The 20,309-nt window shown below is 37.2% G+C and overlaps 2 protein-coding genes across 4 annotated transcripts in view; one reads left to right on the top strand and one right to left on the bottom strand.

Moving 5' to 3' along the window:
• LOC114641910 (mitochondrial folate transporter/carrier) overlaps positions 1-16,619 on the top strand; it is a 60,912-nt gene extending 44,293 nt beyond the window's left edge. The window contains exons 2-7 of one of the 2 annotated variants that reach the window (XM_051936091.1): positions 1,208-1,358; positions 1,558-1,643; positions 6,250-6,410; positions 8,296-8,409; positions 14,572-14,717; positions 15,538-16,619. In XM_051936091.1, the coding sequence (XP_051792051.1) occupies positions 1,208-1,358; positions 1,558-1,643; positions 6,250-6,410; positions 8,296-8,409; positions 14,572-14,717; positions 15,538-15,652 (773 nt within the window). In that variant the 3' untranslated portion in view covers positions 15,653-16,619. The remainder of the gene's footprint in view (positions 1-1,207; positions 1,359-1,557; positions 1,644-6,249; positions 6,411-8,295; positions 8,410-14,571; positions 14,718-15,537) is intronic. The other variant, XM_051936092.1, reaches the window with a different exon arrangement.
• A 20-nt stretch (positions 16,620-16,639) lies between these two features.
• The window catches only part of cthrc1a (collagen triple helix repeat containing 1a), a 61,846-nt gene continuing 58,176 nt past the window's right edge, over positions 16,640-20,309 (bottom strand). For both annotated transcript variants that reach the window (XM_028790934.2, XM_028790935.2), the window contains 2 exons: positions 18,028-18,244; positions 16,640-17,039 (listed from right to left, as the gene is read on the bottom strand). In XM_028790934.2, the coding sequence (XP_028646767.1) occupies positions 16,897-17,039; positions 18,028-18,244 (360 nt within the window). In that variant the 3' untranslated portion in view covers positions 16,640-16,896. The remainder of the gene's footprint in view (positions 17,040-18,027; positions 18,245-20,309) is intronic.

Genomic DNA, 20,309 nt, shown 5'->3' with positions numbered 1-20,309 from the left:
AGAATGAGAAAACTGCTTAGGTGTACAGTCATTTACCAGATACTGTTCAACATAACAGTTTTTCTCAACAGCAATTCTTTTGATCATGTCATCTTCAAGAATTAACTTCATGCAAGTAAATAGATCTTGGCTGTCAGCGTTCACTTTATACCTGGCTACCCCACAAAATCGAAACAAGTTGGTACTGGTTTATTTGAAGAAGGATCAACAGAAACCCAAACGCAAGCAATACTTTTGGATTCATCAGAATCACTTTCAGTTTCACTGTCCATTTCAATTTCACTGCCTGAAGACAGATTCACTTCATCATTACTGCTGATGAGAGGCTTCTAAACATCACTACTCGTATCACTGTCAAGAGTGTGCAACACCTGGGCCGCTGAAAAACTTTTGTTATGAGACACCATTATGAGGTGTCTGCACTGTTGCCTGGGTAGCACTCAGACACCCCTATACTATTGCCTGAATAATGCTCGGAGCTAACACCTTTAATGCTTTTACAGCCAGAGTAATCCTCAGGTCTAACACTTTACACAAGATGTGTCAATACCATTGCCCAAGTGACACTCTGGACTAATGCTTTTGGAACTGTTTTTTCAGCCCGAGTAAAGGCCTAGTCTAACGCTAGGGAAGTTAATGTTTTATACTAAATACTTAGGTCTACATTAAAAGGTCATAGTAGATAAAAATAATGAGATAAGAGGACTGCCTGGGTTCCAATGCTGATTGCTGTTTACTTATCTGTAATAATTGTGTTATTAAAATGTATTTCTGATTAATTAACTTATTTATATGTATAATTAAAAGTTTGTTTGCTTGGAAAAGTTTATTATTTTAACTTTTTCAACTAGTACTATTGTTCTTTTATAATGGCAAACATTAAGGCTACATTTTTTTACCTTTCCATAAACAGAGACACATGGTTTTGACCATGTTAATATATGTCCTATTTATTTGTCATGCATCTGCCTGTCATTTAATTTCAATAGGTCCATTTTGGATGTGTGGAATTATACAGTAGGTTACTGTTTTTATACATTACAGTGAAATGAATGGGAGCCATAAAATATAATTTTAGTAATGTGCTGCTGCTGATTCCCTGTACTATGTGAAAGCTGAAATACTGCTGAGATCTACAGAAGTATGAGTGTGCCCTATGTATTATAGTGCCTACCTGTCAGCCCTTTTTTCTCTTCTCTTTCTAAAGTTAGTGACGGACTGGATTTGAGGCCAAAGTACAATGGAATTTTACATTGTATGAGAACTATTTGGAGGCAGGAGGGACTTAGAGGTCTCTATCAAGGCGTGACACCCAATATCTGGGGTGCAGGTGCCTCTTGGGGCCTATACTTTTTCTTGTAAGTCTGAAATATTTTTTCATGTATTATTTTCATGCATTCCCAGAATTTACCTTTTTATATTTTGCTGTTTTGGCATATATAATAAATGTGTCTAATATTAAAAATTTAATAACATACTGTATAAAGCTGTTACTTCACATGTTGTAAGCTTTTGCTTTCACAGAAACTTTTTAATACATACTTTTATATATTGCAGTTACAATGCAATCAAGGCATATAAACAAGAAGGAAATCAAGGGGATCTACGTGCTTCCCAACATTTAATTTCAGCAGCTCAAGCAGGTGAGAAAGAAGTTGTAACACTTAATGCTACATCTATGGTAAAATGTGGTTATTTTACTATGTGTCTTGTGTCACCATCTAGTTATAGTACTTTTTGCTGTGCATTTTCAATATGATGAGCAGTTAACTGAACATGATTGTTATGTTTATATATAGTAAAAAATGTTTTACTCGAACATGACCCGTGACTTCTATTTAGCTGCTTTTGAACGATACACCTTTTTAATTCTAACAAAAATAGTTGTTAGTGAGTTGTGTCATTTAAACTAAAGAGATCTATCTTTGTTTAATTCAATGCAGAACTTATATTACCATGTGGCTTCTGAATTACCATTCATTTACATATACTACTTGTGTGAATTGCTATGCAGACACCCCTTTTCAATTATGAAGACTCCCAAAGTTCTTGGATGGAAACATATTTAATGCTGTCTTTTCTGTTATATATATATATATATATATATTTGCAGTTGGAGATCCATGAAGGGAGAAAAAACGAATCACGTATCATAAAATAGTTTTATTCCTGAGCTTTCAACCCCTATCAGGGGTCTTCATCAGAGGATAATGCTTAGACTTACAAGAATCAAAGGCAATATATAGCAACACATTCAGTGGGTGGTGGGGGGGGGGGTGGAGGTGACTAAGTCAGTATGATCAGGGGGGGGGGGGGGGTTGTATAGTTTAATTATTGTTTACATGTCCTTCTTAAGTTGGCATATGCTGGATTTATGTCCAAGTGTCTGTTGATGGCGTTTTCATTTGATAGCCAAGACTCGGCCAACTCTCTGGCACTTTTTGTATTGCCCTTAAATTTTACTTTTACGTTGTCCCAGTTGAATGTGAGTCCTGTCGATTTAGTATGTGCATATATCAAAGATAGTGCATCCTTTCTTCTGACGGCGTTGCGATGTTCCTGTACACGTGTTGAAATTCTTTTTGACGTTTGTCCTATGTATACCGCTGAGCAAGAATTGCATGGAATACTATAAACTGCGTTTCGTGTTTCGGCTGTCGATTTCTTGTTTTTAGCATTAAACAGGACCATGCGCAGATTGTTCATGGGTTTATGTGCTATTCTGATGCCCCACTTGGTCAGGGTGCGTGCCGTGCCTTCTGACACATTATGGTGATACGGGAGTGAATGCCAGGTGGGGTGGGGGTTCTGACTTAAGTCGATTGTATGCTGATTCCTTTGGCGTCTGCTGTGTAGACTCCGATTAATGAATGTTTTTGAGTATCCGTTCGAGGTGAAAAGTTGGAAGAGATAGCGTCTCTCATTAATTTTTGTTTCCTTGGTATTACAATGCGTGTGGACTCGTTTAAATAGGGTTTTCACGCAGCTCCGTTTATGAGATACCGGGTGGTTGCTGGCGAAGTGTAGAATCTTGTCTGCGTAGCATTGTTTGCGGTAAACACTTGTGGTCAGTGTGGCGTCACTATTTCTTTTGATGTAAATGTCCAGGAAGTTGATGTGTCGATTGATTTCTTTTTCCATTGTGAACTGGATTGCAGGGAATACTGTGTTAATATGATTGTAGAACTCATTCAGCTGGTTCTTTCTTAATATGACGAATGTGTCGTCTACATAGCGTATCCAAATTTTGGGTGTAATCTGGGATAAAGCTATGTTTTCAGATCGTTGCATTACCAATTCAGCTAGGAGTCCAGATAACGGTGATCCCATTGGCATGCCTTCTTTCTGTGTGTAATACTTGCCGTTGAAATGAAAGTGAGTTTTTTGGCAAAGTGATATTAGGTGCATTATGTCTTTGATGGACAGTACGTGATTCGTTTTTTCTCCCTTCATGGATCTCCAACTGCAAATATGCAAACCATATCACAGACCTTCTCTTCCTTATATATATATATATATATATATATATATATATATATATATATATATATATATATATATATACAAGAAAAATATTTAAAGTATTTTTTTCCAGTCAGAACCTAAATTGATAACTTGCTTTTGCTCTTGCAATAAAATTTGCTGCTCAATGAGTGACAGCATATTTGCAGGTAAAGTGGAACAGACACCAATAGTGAAATTTTCCCATACATCGGCTTTTGTAGCTTAAGACCAAATGAGCGACATTACTTTAACTGAAAAATTTGATAATTTGAATCATTAGATATTAGGCAATTTTTAACCAATCCCTTTTCTGGTGAATTCAATTACCTGCTGATGAAGGTATATAATATGATATAAAGTATGCAAGCCCATGGATTTATTCTACTGACTGTCAACAATGCAGGCACATAATAGCAATTTAATTTTATAGTTTGTGGTTTTTCTGAAATATTGTGGGTGAGCTGGTTTAAGCAGAACTCGATTTGAGTGCCATGGGCATATTAGCAGGATAATCCGGTGTGTCGCATGGTTAGGAATGTCCTGGAATGGGTTTGAAATAGTAACAGTAATTTTAGCTAGAATTCTCTAAGTGATGTTAAATAAGCTGTTTGGAAAAGAGATCTGCTACGGGTTAATTTGCAATAGCAGTGGCATGTAAAGTATTACTGTAAACACTTGTAAATATCCCTGTACTGTATGTTGAACAGCCTTTGGTTATATGCCACTTACCGGCTAACCAGGTTTTACTTTTGCTGCATTTGTTCTTCTATCGAGTTGTGACCTCTCAGCCTTGATAAACCACGCAGGATGAACAAATAGCAAATTTCCCCCCACCAGGTACCCTAAAATGTATTGCATCACATCAGTCACTATATACAATGACAAAATATAGAAAAGTGAAAGCAACATGGTATTTATTAAAGTATAATAATACCAATAGAAGATAGTATAATAGAAGGTGAAAGTGATATCAAAATCTTGAAATAATCTTAGGAAAAGCTTTCTGAAAATTAGCAATGTCAAGGGTGGATATAGTCCTGGGTGACTCTTTAATTTAGCAACCGGCATACATAAGTTATATTCTTTGACATTTAGATGAAATGGTCTCTTTCTGATGTCACTTCCCATGTCATTCCTCACTGTAATCCTTCAGACAGTCCATTATTAATTTTGAAATTCCATGTTGGGACTCCGGGACATATTAAATTACACACATGTGATTGGCTAGCTGTCCTAGTGATGGGTGGCTGTGTTCAAAGGATTTGATCCTTTGCACATCTGCACTGTTTTCCATTCCCTCTACCATTAAATTATATAATGACTGAAGCAGATGTATTTTATATAGATGTAAGTTATAAAATACTGATACAATATAGGAAGAATGTATAAGAGAGAATGCTTTCAATGTTAATTGCCCCTGTAGTTAAATTGCTTTACGGGTCCTATAAGTTCCTTTGTAAATTAGTTTCTCCTGGTTTATTTGAACAAAATAAAAAAAAATAATATAAGCAGTCTGCAGATTCAAAATATGGCCGTGTTATATACAGTACTGCAGGGTAGTCAAGTAACTGTATGAACTTTATGTTGAATTTAATATGTGTTTAAAGTCACATTGTTTTACTTAAAGCAGTTGTATTGTGCCATGGTCCCAATTAACTCTTTTTTTTCCCCTTTCTAAGGGACTACAGTTCCTGTGTAGCATTTGGTCTCATATGGGAAACTAAAGCTCAATGAATTACACCCCAACATATGTATCAAATGCATATAGCTATCAAATTAATAAATTGTGTGTCTATTCTAATAATCTTTTAGCAATTATACATTGTTATATACAATATAAAAGCTCTGCTTATAGGCATATTGTGAGAACATTGAAAATGTTTTGTATTGTAAAATTGTATGCTTACTATCTTTTAGGAAATATATTTTAAGAAAAACACAAGCAGCATTGCATGTACCAGTGAACAGTGAACTCCTACATTAATGTTCTAATTTCATTTAGTTTTTTTTTAGTTTTTTTTTTTAATTGAAGGTTGCACTCCTTGAATTAAAATTTCTTACCATCTTCTCATGAACCTTAGTTGTTCTTCTAAAATAACAAAAGTTAAACAGTAGACATCTATTAATCAATCAATTTCTTGAACCTGCTTATTTGAAACAAGTATTGCAGGGACTTTAAGTATTTCTAGTCTTTAGAATAATTAATAAAAAACTGATGCTGTGTGTGATTATGAGAATAGTTACAAAATGTGAGTTTGTCAAAAAAAAATCATTTTTTAGGATGAAAATCCAGGTAGTTAGAATAAACAGAATAATGGCAATGTTAGAATAAATACACTGATTAAAAACACTATATGTATGCTCTACCACACACCAAAGAAAGTAACTTTAGCCTGCTGAAATCGCCAAAGAGAATTACCCAAAAGAAAACAAACCACTGAGATACCATTGTAATTGTAATAGTCGCATTAATTCTTTGTACAGATTACATTATTGCATACTGAAGCATATCATGGTGTCTCTACAAAGCCATTGGATTTTCTCAGATTAGATGCTGATCCAGTCATCTAATACTGTAGCAAAGGAACAGTGGATTTAGATTTTGTCATAGTTTAAATGTACCCAAGAAAAATACTTGATCTGCATGGAAATTTGGATGAAATAATAGGGTGGTGGAAATTTAAACTGGGAGCAATGGTTTTATAGAGCCATTTTAACTTTATGCTACATTTTTGTTTGATTCAGGTGCATTGACCCTCTGCATTACAAATCCAATATGGGTGACAAAAACTCAGCTAGTCCTCCAATATGATGCTGGAGTTGACCAATCCAAGAAACAATATCGTGGAATGGTTGATGCTCTTGTAAAGATTTTCCGTCAAGAGGGAATACCAGGCTTGTATCGGGTAATACTTTCGTTTTGAATTGATGGCATGGTTTTGGGGTCTAGAATTCATTTTTACTTCTGTTGATTGGTTAATAATTTTGACACACATACTGTATTGGTTCATTAGTAACCAATAATAGATGTATAATGTGACAGCCTAGTCACTAGAACACCTGAAAGGAAGACAGTTAATTGCTTCAAGATGGTACAGTAGGTGAGTAGAAGATCATGAAATCTGTGAACTTTTAGTCTGAAAAGTATATATGCTTTTGTCTAAGACCCTAATCACCCACAGAACTGCAATATTTTCATTTTATACATTTAATATATTCTAAGACTTTAATCTTCCTGTTTTCTTAGAGACAAATTTAACACCCCATCATATGAAGGTATACTAGAAATACATTTTTAACTATATTTTTAATAATCATAACTAAACTAGTTTTCAACTTTTTATGGAATCCGGAAAGTCTTTCTTTTTTTAAAAAACGTTGCTGGTAAAATTTAGGCAGTGTGTCCTGAAAAGACCATTTTAAAAATGGCAAACCAGTGTATGACCAGAGGGATAAAGTACAAAAGAATGATAAGACTTGGCAATATTAGGTCTAAAATGATCACAGAATACCAACCATATTACCAAAAGGAGCAGTCAACAATTGCTTTTTTTAGAAAATAAACTATGACTCTGTCTTACTTGCATTCATATATATATATATATATATATATAGGTAGGTAACCACCCACACTATCAGATTGTGACACAGACTTCGAATGCCGTGAATATATATATATATATATATATATATAATATAATATAATATAGGGCGGCACGGTGGCGCAGTGGTAGCGCTGCTGCCTCGCAGTTAGGAGACCCAGGTTCGCTTCCCGGGTCCACCCTGCGTGGAGTTTGCATGTTTTCCCCGTGTCTGCGTGGGTTTCCTCCGGGCGCTCCGGTTTCCTCCCACAGTCCAAAGACATGCAGGTTAGGTGGATTGGTGATTCTGAATTGGCCCTAGTGTGTGCTTGGTGTGTGGGTGTGTTTGTGTGTGTCCTGCGGTGGGTTGGCACCCTGCCCGGGATTGGTTCCCTGCCTTGTGCCCTGTGTTGGCTGGGATTGGCTCCAGCAGACCCCCGTGACCCTGTGTTCGGATTCAGCGGGTTGGAAACTGGATGGATGGATAATATAATATAATATAATATAATATAATATAATATAATATAATATAATATAATATAATATAATATAGTGATACAAATGAGGTTTGACTTTCAACACCACAGGTGCCCCTCAGTTTATATTACCAGTATGTTCTGGAAAAGCAGATCTATCATGTAGTATCCAGTGCCACCTGATACTTACCTGTTTTGTATTAATTAATCTTAAAGGTCATGGCATATAAAAAGTTATAAATAAAAGAAAGTTTAAGTTATTCCACAGTGGGCCTCATTATACCTTTTCAGTATAGATTTTTCAGTATACTGCACTAGAGTGCATTAATGAAGACGTTTATTTGTAAAGAAACCGAACCAAGCATCAATCAGCCTTTTACTAAATACAGTGCTTTTGAAAGAGCTCAGTATCATGATTTTCAGATTTTATGTTGTATCCCAACTTCACAAGGCATGTTTATTCTACATTTTGCCATTTAGGGCTGTCTAGTTATGTTGATGGGCATCAAGTAGCTTCCCATTTAGGGCTGGTTGAACTGGGTGCTTTTCTCAATGACTCAGGCCCATTGTGACCCTGAATTAAAATAATCAGGTTTTGAAAACTGTAGAGTATAGTAGACTATAGATAAACGTGCATGCCACAAACATTTAAAATTGCTTCTCAGCATTCTGTTTATAACTGCTTCATCATTTTGGTGTTTATCATCCCTGAGTACTTGTTTTCTTTTTTTTAGGGATTTTTGCCAGGTTTGCTGGGTACGTCACACGGTGCACTTCAGTTTATGGCATATGAGGAGCTAAAAAAGAAATATAACAAGCACAGAAGCCTTCCTTTAGATGCTAAACTGGTATGGCTGAAGCAAAACCTTTTTTGTTTTATTATTATATATATATATATATGTGTATATATGTATATGTTGAATGTATATGTACAGTATATGTATATACACTGATCAGCCACCACCTTAAAACCACTGATGGGCGAAGTTAATAACAACGTTTGATTATCTAATTACAGTGTCACCTGTCAAGAGATGGGATACATTAGGCAGCAAGGGAACAATCAGTTCTTGAAGATAATGTGTAGGAAGCGGGAAGAATGGGCAAGTGTATGGATCTAAGTGACTTTGGAAAGGGCCAAATTGTGATGGCTAGAAAACTGGGTCAGAGCATCTCCAAGATGGCAGGTCATAGGGGATGTTTTTGGTATGCAGTGGTTAGTACCTACCAAAAGTGTTCCAAGGAACGGCAACTGGTGGACCTGCAAGAGAGTAATGGGCACCCAAGACTCATTGATGCGTGTTAGGACTAAAGGCTAGCCCATCTGGTCTGATCCCACAGAACAGCTACTGTAGCACAAATTGATGAAAAACTTAATGCTGGCAATGACACAAAGGTGTCAGCACACACAGTGCATTGCAGCTTGCTGCATATGGGGCTGCATAGCTGCAGACCAGTCTGAGTGCCCATGCTGACCTCTGTCCACTGCTAAAAGTGCCTACAATGGGCATGTGAGCATCAGAACTAGATCATGGAACAGTGGAAGAAGGTGACAAGGGCTGATGAATCACAGTTTCTTTTAGCTCATGTGGACGGCTGAGTGCATGTGTGTCATTTACCTGGGGAAGAGATAACAGCAGGAAACACTATGGGAAGAAAGGAAGCTAGTGGAGGAGTTGTGATGCTCTGGTCAGTGTTCTCCGGGGAAGTCTTGGTTCCTGGTGGTCATGTGAATGTTACTTAGATATGTACCTCCTACCTAAAGATTGTTTCAGTCCACATACGCCTCTTCATGGCAGTGGCATTCCCTGTTGGCAGTGGCCACTTTCAGAATGGTAATGTATCTTGCCACACTGTAAGAATTGTTCATGAATGCTTTGAGGAGCATTATAAAGAGTTCAAGGTGTACACTTGGCCTCCAAATTTCCCAGATCTCAGTCCGATTGAGCATCTGTGGGATGCATTGGAAAAATAAGTCCGATTTCTAGAGGCACCACCTTGCAACTTACAGGACATAAAGGATCTGCTGAAAACGTATTGGTGCCAGACACCTTCAGTGGTCTTATGAAATCTATGCCTAAATGGGTCAAAGCTGTTTTGACGGCATAAGGAGGACCTACACTATATGGATTTAATGTTATGGTTGATCAGTGTATGTGTATATATGGCTGTGTATACATATATAGTCAACACCACAATTGTTGGCACCCCTAAAGAAAAGGATAAAAACAAACTTAGAAAATAAATAACACATATAATTATTTAAATATAACTCAAAATGTTTGGACAAATTGATTACCATTTATCTAACACAAATCACTCCTGAAAGACATTGTTTTATTCTGAGAAAAGTATGTTCTCTCAAAAAGATATTGGGCACAAATATTAGCACTCCTAAAAAATACTTTAAATAAAGCCTGCAGTAATGCAACATAGAAAGTTTTTTGTGTGTTCAGCATAACATGTGTTAAAGATACTGTATGTGGAGGCTATGTCTTTAAGCAGGAAAGTGAGGTAGGGCTTTGTGAGGATTGTACTTTGTTTAGTTGTCGTGTTATATAAATTCATCGGGGGGGGGGGGAGACACGTTTTGTTTTTCTTTCAGTGTGCTTGTTTATAGTAATAAGGAAGACTTCCCAGTCAGGAAATAGTACTTCAGCACCAAACTTCCAGTTTTACAGCATACAGCGAAGAACAGCAGAGTGTACTTTATCATTTGGCTTACTTGTTCAACATTGCTCATCCTATTAAGAGGCGTGCCTCTGCTGCACATATACACTTTTCAAGATCTGCCAGTAGGACTGTTTGTTATTTCTTCTGGGGAAACTAATTACCAGGGAATTGTTATCCACCATCATTCACAAATAATCATAATTTACATCTGGGCTGATGATTAGCTTTTGCTATACTAAACTTGTTTAGACTTGTTAAACATTACAGAAAGAGGCTTAATGAGAGTATTTTTGCCAGGGTAGACTTCATTAAATATTAATTTTGGGAGTGCCAATATTTTTTAAACTTATGTTTTCAATAAAAATGTGCTTCTAAAATGTGTGTGTGTTTTTTTTCCTTGCTTTTATTCCCCTCTCCTCCACAGTTTAAAATTACAAATCAAACAATTCAAATGTGATTAAACTGCACATTGCAGACTTTGATTTAAGGGTATTTGCATACATTTCAGTCACAGTATGTGAAATTGCATCACTTTTAATATGTGGTCCCTCCATTTAAGGGCACCGTAATGTTTGGGACATAGCAAATGGTAGGTATATTAAAGCAGTCATATGTAGGACTTTGTTGCATATCCCTTGCATGCAATGACTGCTTGAAGTCTGTGATTCTTAGACACCACCAGGGGCCTAATGCATGACGGCGTGTATAGAACTCACACTATAACATGACGTAAGCACAAAAGTGGAAATGTGCTTACACACAAAAAAATCCAAATGCATAAATCTGTGCGAACGCCAACTTCCACGTTCTTCTGCTCCATAAATCCCAGTCAGCATGAAACGTAATGCACGTGCACGCGCCTTTATGCCTCTTTGAATATGCAAATCAATATAAATAGCCCTTAAGATTAGCCTTCTGTGAAAAGACAATGGCAAAAGCACGAGGGAAAATAGAAGGATTTCAGCAAATACCAAGTGGAGGCAAGGAAAGACATACTATTTGTTGGTTTAAACAGTGGTATAAACAAGAAAAGGAAGTTGATCGAGTGACATAGCGTGCCGGAGAAACTCGAAAGCTCAAGTTCACAAAGTCGCACAGTGCCCGAAATAAAAAAGAAGTTGTCACATATCAAAGTCGCTGTGAAAATGCGAGTCGTAGCCTGCCGTCTGAGTGTCATATGAAAGCTTATTAGGGTACAGAGAAAAAAAATAAGCACACAGTGGGGGGAAAAAAGCACGAAATGTCAACTTTAATCTCTAAATTTCCACTTTAATCATGTAGTTTATTTTGTCATTAAAGCAAATACACGCTTTATAAAATGGCTCAGGTTGTGCAATGTTATAACTGTATCTCAAGTTTACAGTGAGGTAATTGTACTTATAAGTACAAACATTTCTACAAGGAACACTTGATGGACTGATTGAGTGCGTTTATAGTTGGGATGAAACTGTTTTTGAACCGTGAGGTCAGTACAGGAAAGGCTCTGAAACGTTTGCCGTGTGAGAGCAGTTCAATAGACAGCATGTGCTTGATGCTGTATACTGATAATTCTCTTTCCGATCAGCTGCTGTAGAGCTGTGATTCCCCACTCAGATACAGTGGGATAAGTACTCTGAGTGGAGCAGTGAGAGTAATATAGAAAAAGATGATCCGCTGTGGCAACCCCTAACTGGAGCAGCTGAAAGAAGAAGAAGAAGGTGCACTGAGAGTAACAACGCTAAAGCAGCTATTGTATTTAGAATAGTTTGACCATTATGTGGACCATTATATTGTTACAGGTTAATTACAATCGGATGCATTAAACTAATAAACAATATACGGTTAATTTCAGTGTATTTATAAAGCCGCGTCAGGGATGTGGATCTAAAAAAGAAACTGTTCCAGTGTAGTTATCCTAACACTGCTTTGATGCTGGGTGCCGACAGTCTGCAAAATCGAGCGGAGAACTTGTGTACGCCAGGGTATGAGCTACTGTGGAAATGTGCGTGGCTTTACGCCTTAGGTTTTATACATCGCGATTTGAATGTAGAAACGTGCTTACGCAACATTTTTGTGCGTACGCACCGTTTATACATGAGGCCCCAGGTGCTGAGGATCTTCTCTAGTGATGCTCTGCCAGGCTTCTAATGTAGCCATCTTTAGCTCTTGCTTCTTTTGGGGGCTTGTTTTCTCTTCAGCATATAGACGGTATACTCAATTGGATTCAAATCAGGTGACTTGCTTGGCCATTCAAGAAGTTTCCATTTTTTAGCTTTGAAAAACTCCTGTGCTGCCTTAACATTATGTTTAGGATTATTATCTTGTTGTCACATGAAGTGCCGTCTAATGAGTTTTGAGGAATTTACTGGAACTTAAGTAGATATAATGTGTCTGTACACCTCAGAATTCATTGTGTAATTGCCATCAGTAGTTATATCATCAATGAACATAAGTGTAGAGTGGAGTAAGATTGCTGTCAAAAATAACTTGTAATAATTTAAGTCAAATTTACATTTCACATGTGTCAATAACACTTGCACTTCTGAAAGATACGGTTGCTTCTGAAAATTCCGAGTATAACTGTTAAAAATACATCATTGGACACACACATTCTCTATCAAAGAAGAAGCAATTGATTTTTGTTACTATGCATGTGCCACAAAGTAAAATGATAGTTATTTTTGACAGTGATCATACCCCATATATACAGGCTAAAGCTTTGGTCCTCGGTTCATTTGCCACCTCAGTGTTGCGTGTTTGTGATCTAAGTGGTCTCGGGGACCAGGGTTTTCCCTAGCAGCATTTAGAGAAAGTCCATGGGCAATCAGCCCAGCTTGTGACCCTTGTAATCCATTACGGGGGTGTGCCATTGGACCCTTTATTTACTTCACATTTGAGTCTTCAGGAAGTCATGCATAAGCCCTCGGAGATATGGGGAGAACGTGACCATTTCACATTAGCCTTAAGTTTCTTATTCAAACAACTTGTGCTAAGCAGTTGCTTATTCAATGTTAAGAGCCAGTCAAAATATTCTGCAACATAAAAAGATATTACCCTAAGTTCTTGTCTATAAGCCGCGGCTTATCTAAGGAAAAAAGTTGTGAAAATGAAAAAATAGAATATCGGCTTATACATAAGTCCGGCTTATACAGTAATCCCTCCTCCATCGCGGGGGTTGCGTTTCAGAGCCACCCGCGAAATAAGAAAATCCGCGAAGTAGAAACCATATGTTTATATGGTTATTTTTATATTGTCATGCTTGGGTCACAGATTTGCGCAGAAACACAGGAGGTTGTAGAGAGACAGGAACGTTATTCAAACACTGCAAACAAACATTTGTCTCTTTTTCAAAAGTTTAAACTGTGCTCCATGACAAGACAGAGATGACAGTTCTGTCTCACAATTAAAAGAATGCAAACATATCTTCCTCTTCAAAGATGTGTGTGTCAGGAGCACAGAATGTCACATAGATAGAGAAAACAATCTCTAGCAAACAAATCAGTGGTACGTCTTCCCCGTGAACCCCACAGGCAATACATTGTCCCAAAAGCACTTAAAGTTAAGTTACAACACTCCCGTTTGGCACCACTACTCATCCCTGGCAACCTCATCCTCTTCCTCCTGATTCTGGCCCTGAGTGGTGGTTGCCGGCACTTTTTATAGTCCACCCGGAAATGCTCCAGGTGCTTGATCACCTGTTTCTGATTGCACTTCCGGACGGGGCTGTAGAGTTGTCCAGGCCGGCTCAGGGACCTGTGCAGCACCCCCTGGCGGCCACCCCAGATCCTAACAGGACTTTGGAGAACTCCATCTCCCATGGAGCTCTGCGGGAAACTGAGGCACCATCCTCAGCCAGGGGGTGCTGCCACCAAGCGTCCCGGGGGAGGTATTGAGCAGTCCATGATCGCTCCCCTGGAACATGTGTAGAAGGCCTGCCACTATATATATATATATATATATATATATATATATATATATATATATATATATATATATATATATATATATATAATATAAACCTGTCAAAGCACATTCTGCTGGTCCCTGGTGTTTTTGTAAGGCCCAAGTAGCGGGGTCCAAAGCACAGGTAGAACTACCACCGCCAGTGACATTACTGTCCTGTGTACCCTCTTGCTGCTCAGGCTAGTTACCTGTGACCTCCCATTCCTTTCCTTCGCACAGTTACTATCTTCCCTTTTCCCCTTCCTTCTAGTTAGAAGATACCCCTTGAGTACTAACCAGACCCCTTCAGCAGGTCTCCATGTGAAAATATGTATGTAAATGTTATGAGACTGTTCCGTTTATATAAAGACTGCTTCTGATATTTATTTTGCATATATTTGTTTTCTTAATAACAGAATTCCTTTGAATACATAACAATGGCAGGATTTTCCAAAATATTTGCAGTGTCTGCAACGTATCCATACCAGGTGGTCCGTGCTCGCTTACAGGATCAGCATAACAATTATATGGGAATGGTTGATGTCATCAGGAGAACATGGAGGTATGTAACGTGGTTGCATTGCGATAGGATTGGAATTTTGAAAAGTGAATTATTTTTATGAGGCTGTATGGTAGCATTGTGGCCAGTGCTGCTATTTCACAGGCATATAGTTTTAAGCTCGGATGCTGACCTTGGCACTGCTACTGTGAATCTGAAGAATCCTCTGTATCCTTAACATCCTCTCACATGTTACATGAGTTAAAAATTGGCCCAATACAAATGAGTGTAATTATCCAGGGTTGATCCCCAGCTTGCCCTCAGGGCTGCTTAGACAGGCACTCTCACCCTGCCACCATACACTAGATAAACAAGTCATAAAATGGATGAATGAATGAATGGTTATTTTTGTTCTGATGAAAATCCCTTTGTGTTGCATATAAATTATACAGCATAGTATTTCATGACTCTAGCACAATATGATGGAAATTTCATCTTTATATATGAGCATTAAGTTACAAAAGATCATTTACATGTTTTAAAATTATGTTATAGTGTCAATGTTTATTAAGTCATGTGAACACTGTATATATATTTTAGATAAAGAGGGTGGCAGATGTACTGTGTCACCCCAAGTAAGTCGCATAATGGGCTAAGGCACCAAAAGTAGTGATATCTATACAGCTAGACTAATGTCCTTTATATGGAAAGGATGCTAAACAGGTCTGAACAAAGTCAGTTTTCACCCTATCAGCCACTGTGACTTTTTGTGTGTGTGATGTAACCTCATTTATTATTTTTGTCTTATATCGATATTCTAAAATATGACTTGGTCTTTAATTACTGAAATTCTTGAACTGTTTTACATTTTTATATTTTGCAGGAATGAAGGAATTTATGGTTTTTACAAAGGAATGATACCTAATATCATTAAAGTGACTCCTGCCTGTTGCATTACATTTGCAGTCTATGAAACTGTGTCTCATTTTTTAATGTAACTACCTAGAAAATTCTGTGGATCTCAGTGAAGAATAAAGGGCCCATTTTACTCGTAGTGAAGAAAGTGGCAGCTTTTGAAACGTTTTCATAGTTTTGCAAGGACTTGGTTAGTGGAACCTTAATATTATAACTGTTTGTGGTAATTCAACAGACTATCCTTTTTATATCAACACAAAAATGCATATTCATTTAAGACGGACAATAAAGTTGTTTAAAAAAATTAAAGTACCAATATAAGAGTTACAGATCCTTTTATATTTGTTAAACACTGAATTTTGGGTGGCTGTTCTACTTTGCTTTATTTATCAATTTGATTTTTGTACCCTTGGGAAAAGCCATTACCTGATATCTTTTTATGTTTAAAGTTTTAATAAAATAATTTGACAGTTTATGTTAAATTTGCATCATTGTTTACAAAATAATTATTAAAAAGTTCTTTATGCATTATGCACTGTAATACAAGATTATTTGCTTTGCCTTCAAACACATTTTTTTCTACTCAGTGGTCTTTTTAATGTTTATATTAAGTTAAATACAACAAGTCACTATATAGATAGATAGATAGATAGATAGATACTTTATTAATCCCAAGGGGAAATTCATATAGTTAATTATCACAGTAAAGTAAAAAGTATTTCAGACTATGGCCTCTTCATAAATGAAAGAGAACTTCAAAAACACAGGCTTGTGTTCAGTGGGAGCTGTTTCTCACATTCTGCACAATGCAGCTAGCAGGTTAGGCATCATCTTCAACCTGAACTGGGTCAGTTAATAAGAAAATTGGCACATCCTTTAATAACTTCTGTTCATGCTGAAGAACAGCTGGAGGAATTTGTTACAAAAAGAAAAAAAAATGTTTTTAATGGAGGAAACGCAAAATAAGTAAATAAATAGGCAAAATACCGAAAAATCTTTTTAGTAGTTTTGTTTTTGGGAGAAACATTACAGTACTACAGTACTACTACAGTATGACAAAGAAATATTCATTCATGATTCAGTTTTTAATTACTGTATAAACAGGTAATTTTATTTACTTCAATATGTTAATGAAAATATCTTGTTGCAAAACATAACACTCCAAATGTCTATTCAGTTTGTATGGTAAATATTCATGTTTTATAAGCATTAAATGTATAAAAAGATTGCTGCATTCTGATTTATTTTTAAACTATCTTTATGCTCTATAGAGAACATTATGAAAAAGCTGTAATTTTAATAAAACTTTGATGTTTACAGCAGTATTTCATTTAGGAAGTTCTTCAATGATGATCCTTGACACAGAATTCCATCCAGTAGATGCATCTCCTCGTGGGTAGTCTGCACAGGTACCCACCCATACACCAACGTCTACCAGTCCGGCATGAATCCCTTCACAAAGCCCCTCCACTGCAATCAAACAAACAGAACAGTTACCACACTTAGTTCTGTCACCCAGAGATTTGGTCACAGGGGCAGAATAGTTTTTTGTTGACATCTGCGTAAGGGTTTTAAAGAGATTCCTAAATATTATTATTTTTCCCATGAAATTATTAAATCAATAATTTACAAAGAGTAAGAATTCAAGGGCTAGTTTGGTCTGGAGTGGCCTTTATACCATATTCAATTTGGAATCTTAAGTAATTATTCTATTTTAAATCACAAAGAAATAGCCAATGGTTTATTGAGAACTACAACCATCTCTCACTATTTTAAATGCATAACTTCTGAAATTCATCCTCACAAAAATGTTATAGACAGGAGGAAAACTTTTTTATTTTTGGCTGCAAGGCAAAAGTTCACGTATAATGTTTTGTGCGTAGTGCAATGCAGTTCTTACTTTCATGTCTCCTATAGACCAGTGACAATAGTATGTAAGGCCAGATAATAAAGGAGCAGCATACGATAATGAAACATGCTATGAACTGGTAATAAATAAACAAATTAACAAGATATTACCAGTACCACAGCACTGAATGCACTGGCACAGATAAACCACTTTGTCAATGTTTCCTTTTATTCCATAATACCATTTCAGAAAACTTATCATTGAAAACAGAATGAAGGTATTCTCTGCTGGTGCCTGTGAAGGAGCATTTTCTTGCCCTAAAATCAATTTGTGTGCTTGCCATTCACTTGGATAGTAATGTTCTAATTGTAGCATGTGTTTAGTTTATACAGAGTAGTTCTTGACTTTTTAACTCATTTAATCCCATAATAATTGATCTCTCCTTGCAGTATATAGTAATATTTTGCAATTTTATGTGTATATTAATTATCTGTTGCAACAGAAATAAAAAGAACTTGGAAAGCAGCTTTCCCTTGTAGTTTTCGTCAGTCAACTTCAAAACATCGAATTACCAAGAAGCAGATAACTCTGCTTTTATGTAGCTCTTACCTGATGAAGTTCGGTGAATATTTATTGTTGAATTTAATTCTGGGCTTCCTTGATCCAGGTAGATAATGGCTTCAATTGGCAGGGGACCGGTGCACTCTGCACCATTAAAGGTGAAGTACCAACGTTGACAGCAAGCATTTTTACACTTGAGACGCAGAGAACCACTGAAAACTACCCTGAGAGCGCTGTCCGTCCTCATCTTTGTGAAGGTACAATCCTAGAAGAAGCAATTTTGTCCATTCAGTTCAATTTTTTCTCTTATAGTGCTCTTCACTGAGAAACTAGAGAGGGCTTACACATTTTTACAAATATACAGTAAAGTGCAAAACCTTACAAAATGTACATAAATAATTATTACAGTGAACAAAAGGATAAAACAGAAATCAGTCACAAAAGTTAAATATAAATACTTTTCATACTATTATAAACACCTTTTAATTTAAGAACTCTGACAAGGCAAACTGTCATCAAGGGGAGGAAAACAAATACTCCAGTAAACAATATTCCTGCAGAAAATAAACCTTTATGCAGTCCAAGGTCATTTACAAAAGACGGAAGTAACAGTTTTGCTGGCCCATACCAGCTGGTTGACCTACTCCTTGTGGAAGAAAAAGTAAAGTACAATAATAACTAAGAAAAGGGTGGTAATTGAAGTGGTAATTTAATCTTAAATTTTTAACAGTAAAAGGATGGCTTGCGAGTCCATATAGTTTGTTTTTCAATTCTTTAAACAATGGGTATTGTGTTACACCAGGGAAGCAGCCTGTTCATGTTCTTTTTTTCATAGTAGCATACATAGGCAGAAATATAGTTTATTATATTTATATATGTAATATTGTGGTGGACGGTCGAGGCCCTTAGCTGGCTGGGACGCTCTGATTATGGAAGGCCCGGGGCAGAGAGTACTTCCAGGACAGTTTTTCCCTTTGACCGACAGAGGGCAGCCCCCTTGGTTTCCAGCGGGGCCACAGGTCATGAGCATAGAAGCTCAACCCTGTTGGGACCGTGGCCACTGCCAGGGAGCACATGGATGTTTGCGGGTGTGGCAGAAGTGCTGCCAGAAGAAACTTGTTGGGCACCTGGAGTACTTAAAGTGTGCTCTTTAAAAAGGGGCCAGTCGCCAGTATCTAATACTCTGTATCGGGAGGAAGTGGATAAAGCTCATGAAGGAGGAGTGGAGTTGGAAGGACTGGCTGGAGAAAGAAGGGACTGTGCTTTACCTTGTGCTCTGGAGTGCAAATATAAATAAACCATGTGGTGTGTGGCAATTACTGTTCTGCCTGTCTGTGTCGGGAGTAGGACGGCTGTACTCACCCCTATATATATATTAGGGCTAGGCAAGTTAACACGTTATTAACGTGTTAACACATTAATTAACGCTGACAATTATTTTATCGCACGTTAATGCAGTTTTTATTATTATTATTTTGAAAGCCTCTGTGATCTTCTTGTTACTGCACTTTTCGATACTCTTTTGCTAGAAGGAAAGTTAGCTGTGTTAATTTGACCTCGATTCCCTGCGCATGCATGAGTAGCAAAGAGCAAACAGCTTCTAAAATGGCATGTGGAGAGATACCAAAGTGAATGCCCAAAGCAAAATAATCTGTGGATGATTTTTTTCGTATTATCGCTGAATCGGAGGCAAGTGATCTGGAGATGTAAATCGAAAACGAAAGTGAGATACCGGCATCAGCTTTTCGTGGTGCTGAACACGTTTGTGTAGCTGACGCACTTATGGCAACGTTCGCCTGGGAGGACAGACACTTACGATGACAGGAGTTACAAACCATATTGCGTCTCACTGCAACTGCCACCCGCGCGCACCTGCCTCACAAAGACAGCCAGGCAGCCAGCCCATTGTGCATTCCTGCTGGCTTTTGAGCCGCTGCTGCTGCAACAGGTGCTGACAGCAGGCAAAACCAGCAACAGACATTTTATGTTGATTTATGTGTGAAACCATTTCTTTGTGCACTAAGTTTTTTGGAATAAATATTAGCCCTCAAAGAGTTGCTACTGATCATGGACTGTTTTTATGCTGCTCCCTGGTAAAAGAAAATGTTTCTGCTGGTATCTGTTCAGATAAAAAAAGAAAACAGATTTAGAAATGTTAACTTGCTGTTGCTCTGAAGGTGCCTGTTATAATGTTGTGATTGTGGCTCTGGACTTGTTTTTCTATAACGAACTAGATAAAACGTTAATACCCTGACAGTGGCAAACAGCTTTGGTTTTATATTTGATTTGATTACATTAATGTAATATTTTAAGTGCTACTATGTAAAGGG

This window comes from Erpetoichthys calabaricus, chromosome 13 (assembly GCF_900747795.2).
Source record: "Erpetoichthys calabaricus chromosome 13, fErpCal1.3, whole genome shotgun sequence".
Lineage (NCBI taxonomy): Eukaryota > Metazoa > Chordata > Cladistia > Polypteriformes > Polypteridae > Erpetoichthys > Erpetoichthys calabaricus.
The sequence above is the reverse complement of the archived record's forward strand: the minus strand, read 5'-3'. Positions and strand labels throughout refer to the sequence as shown.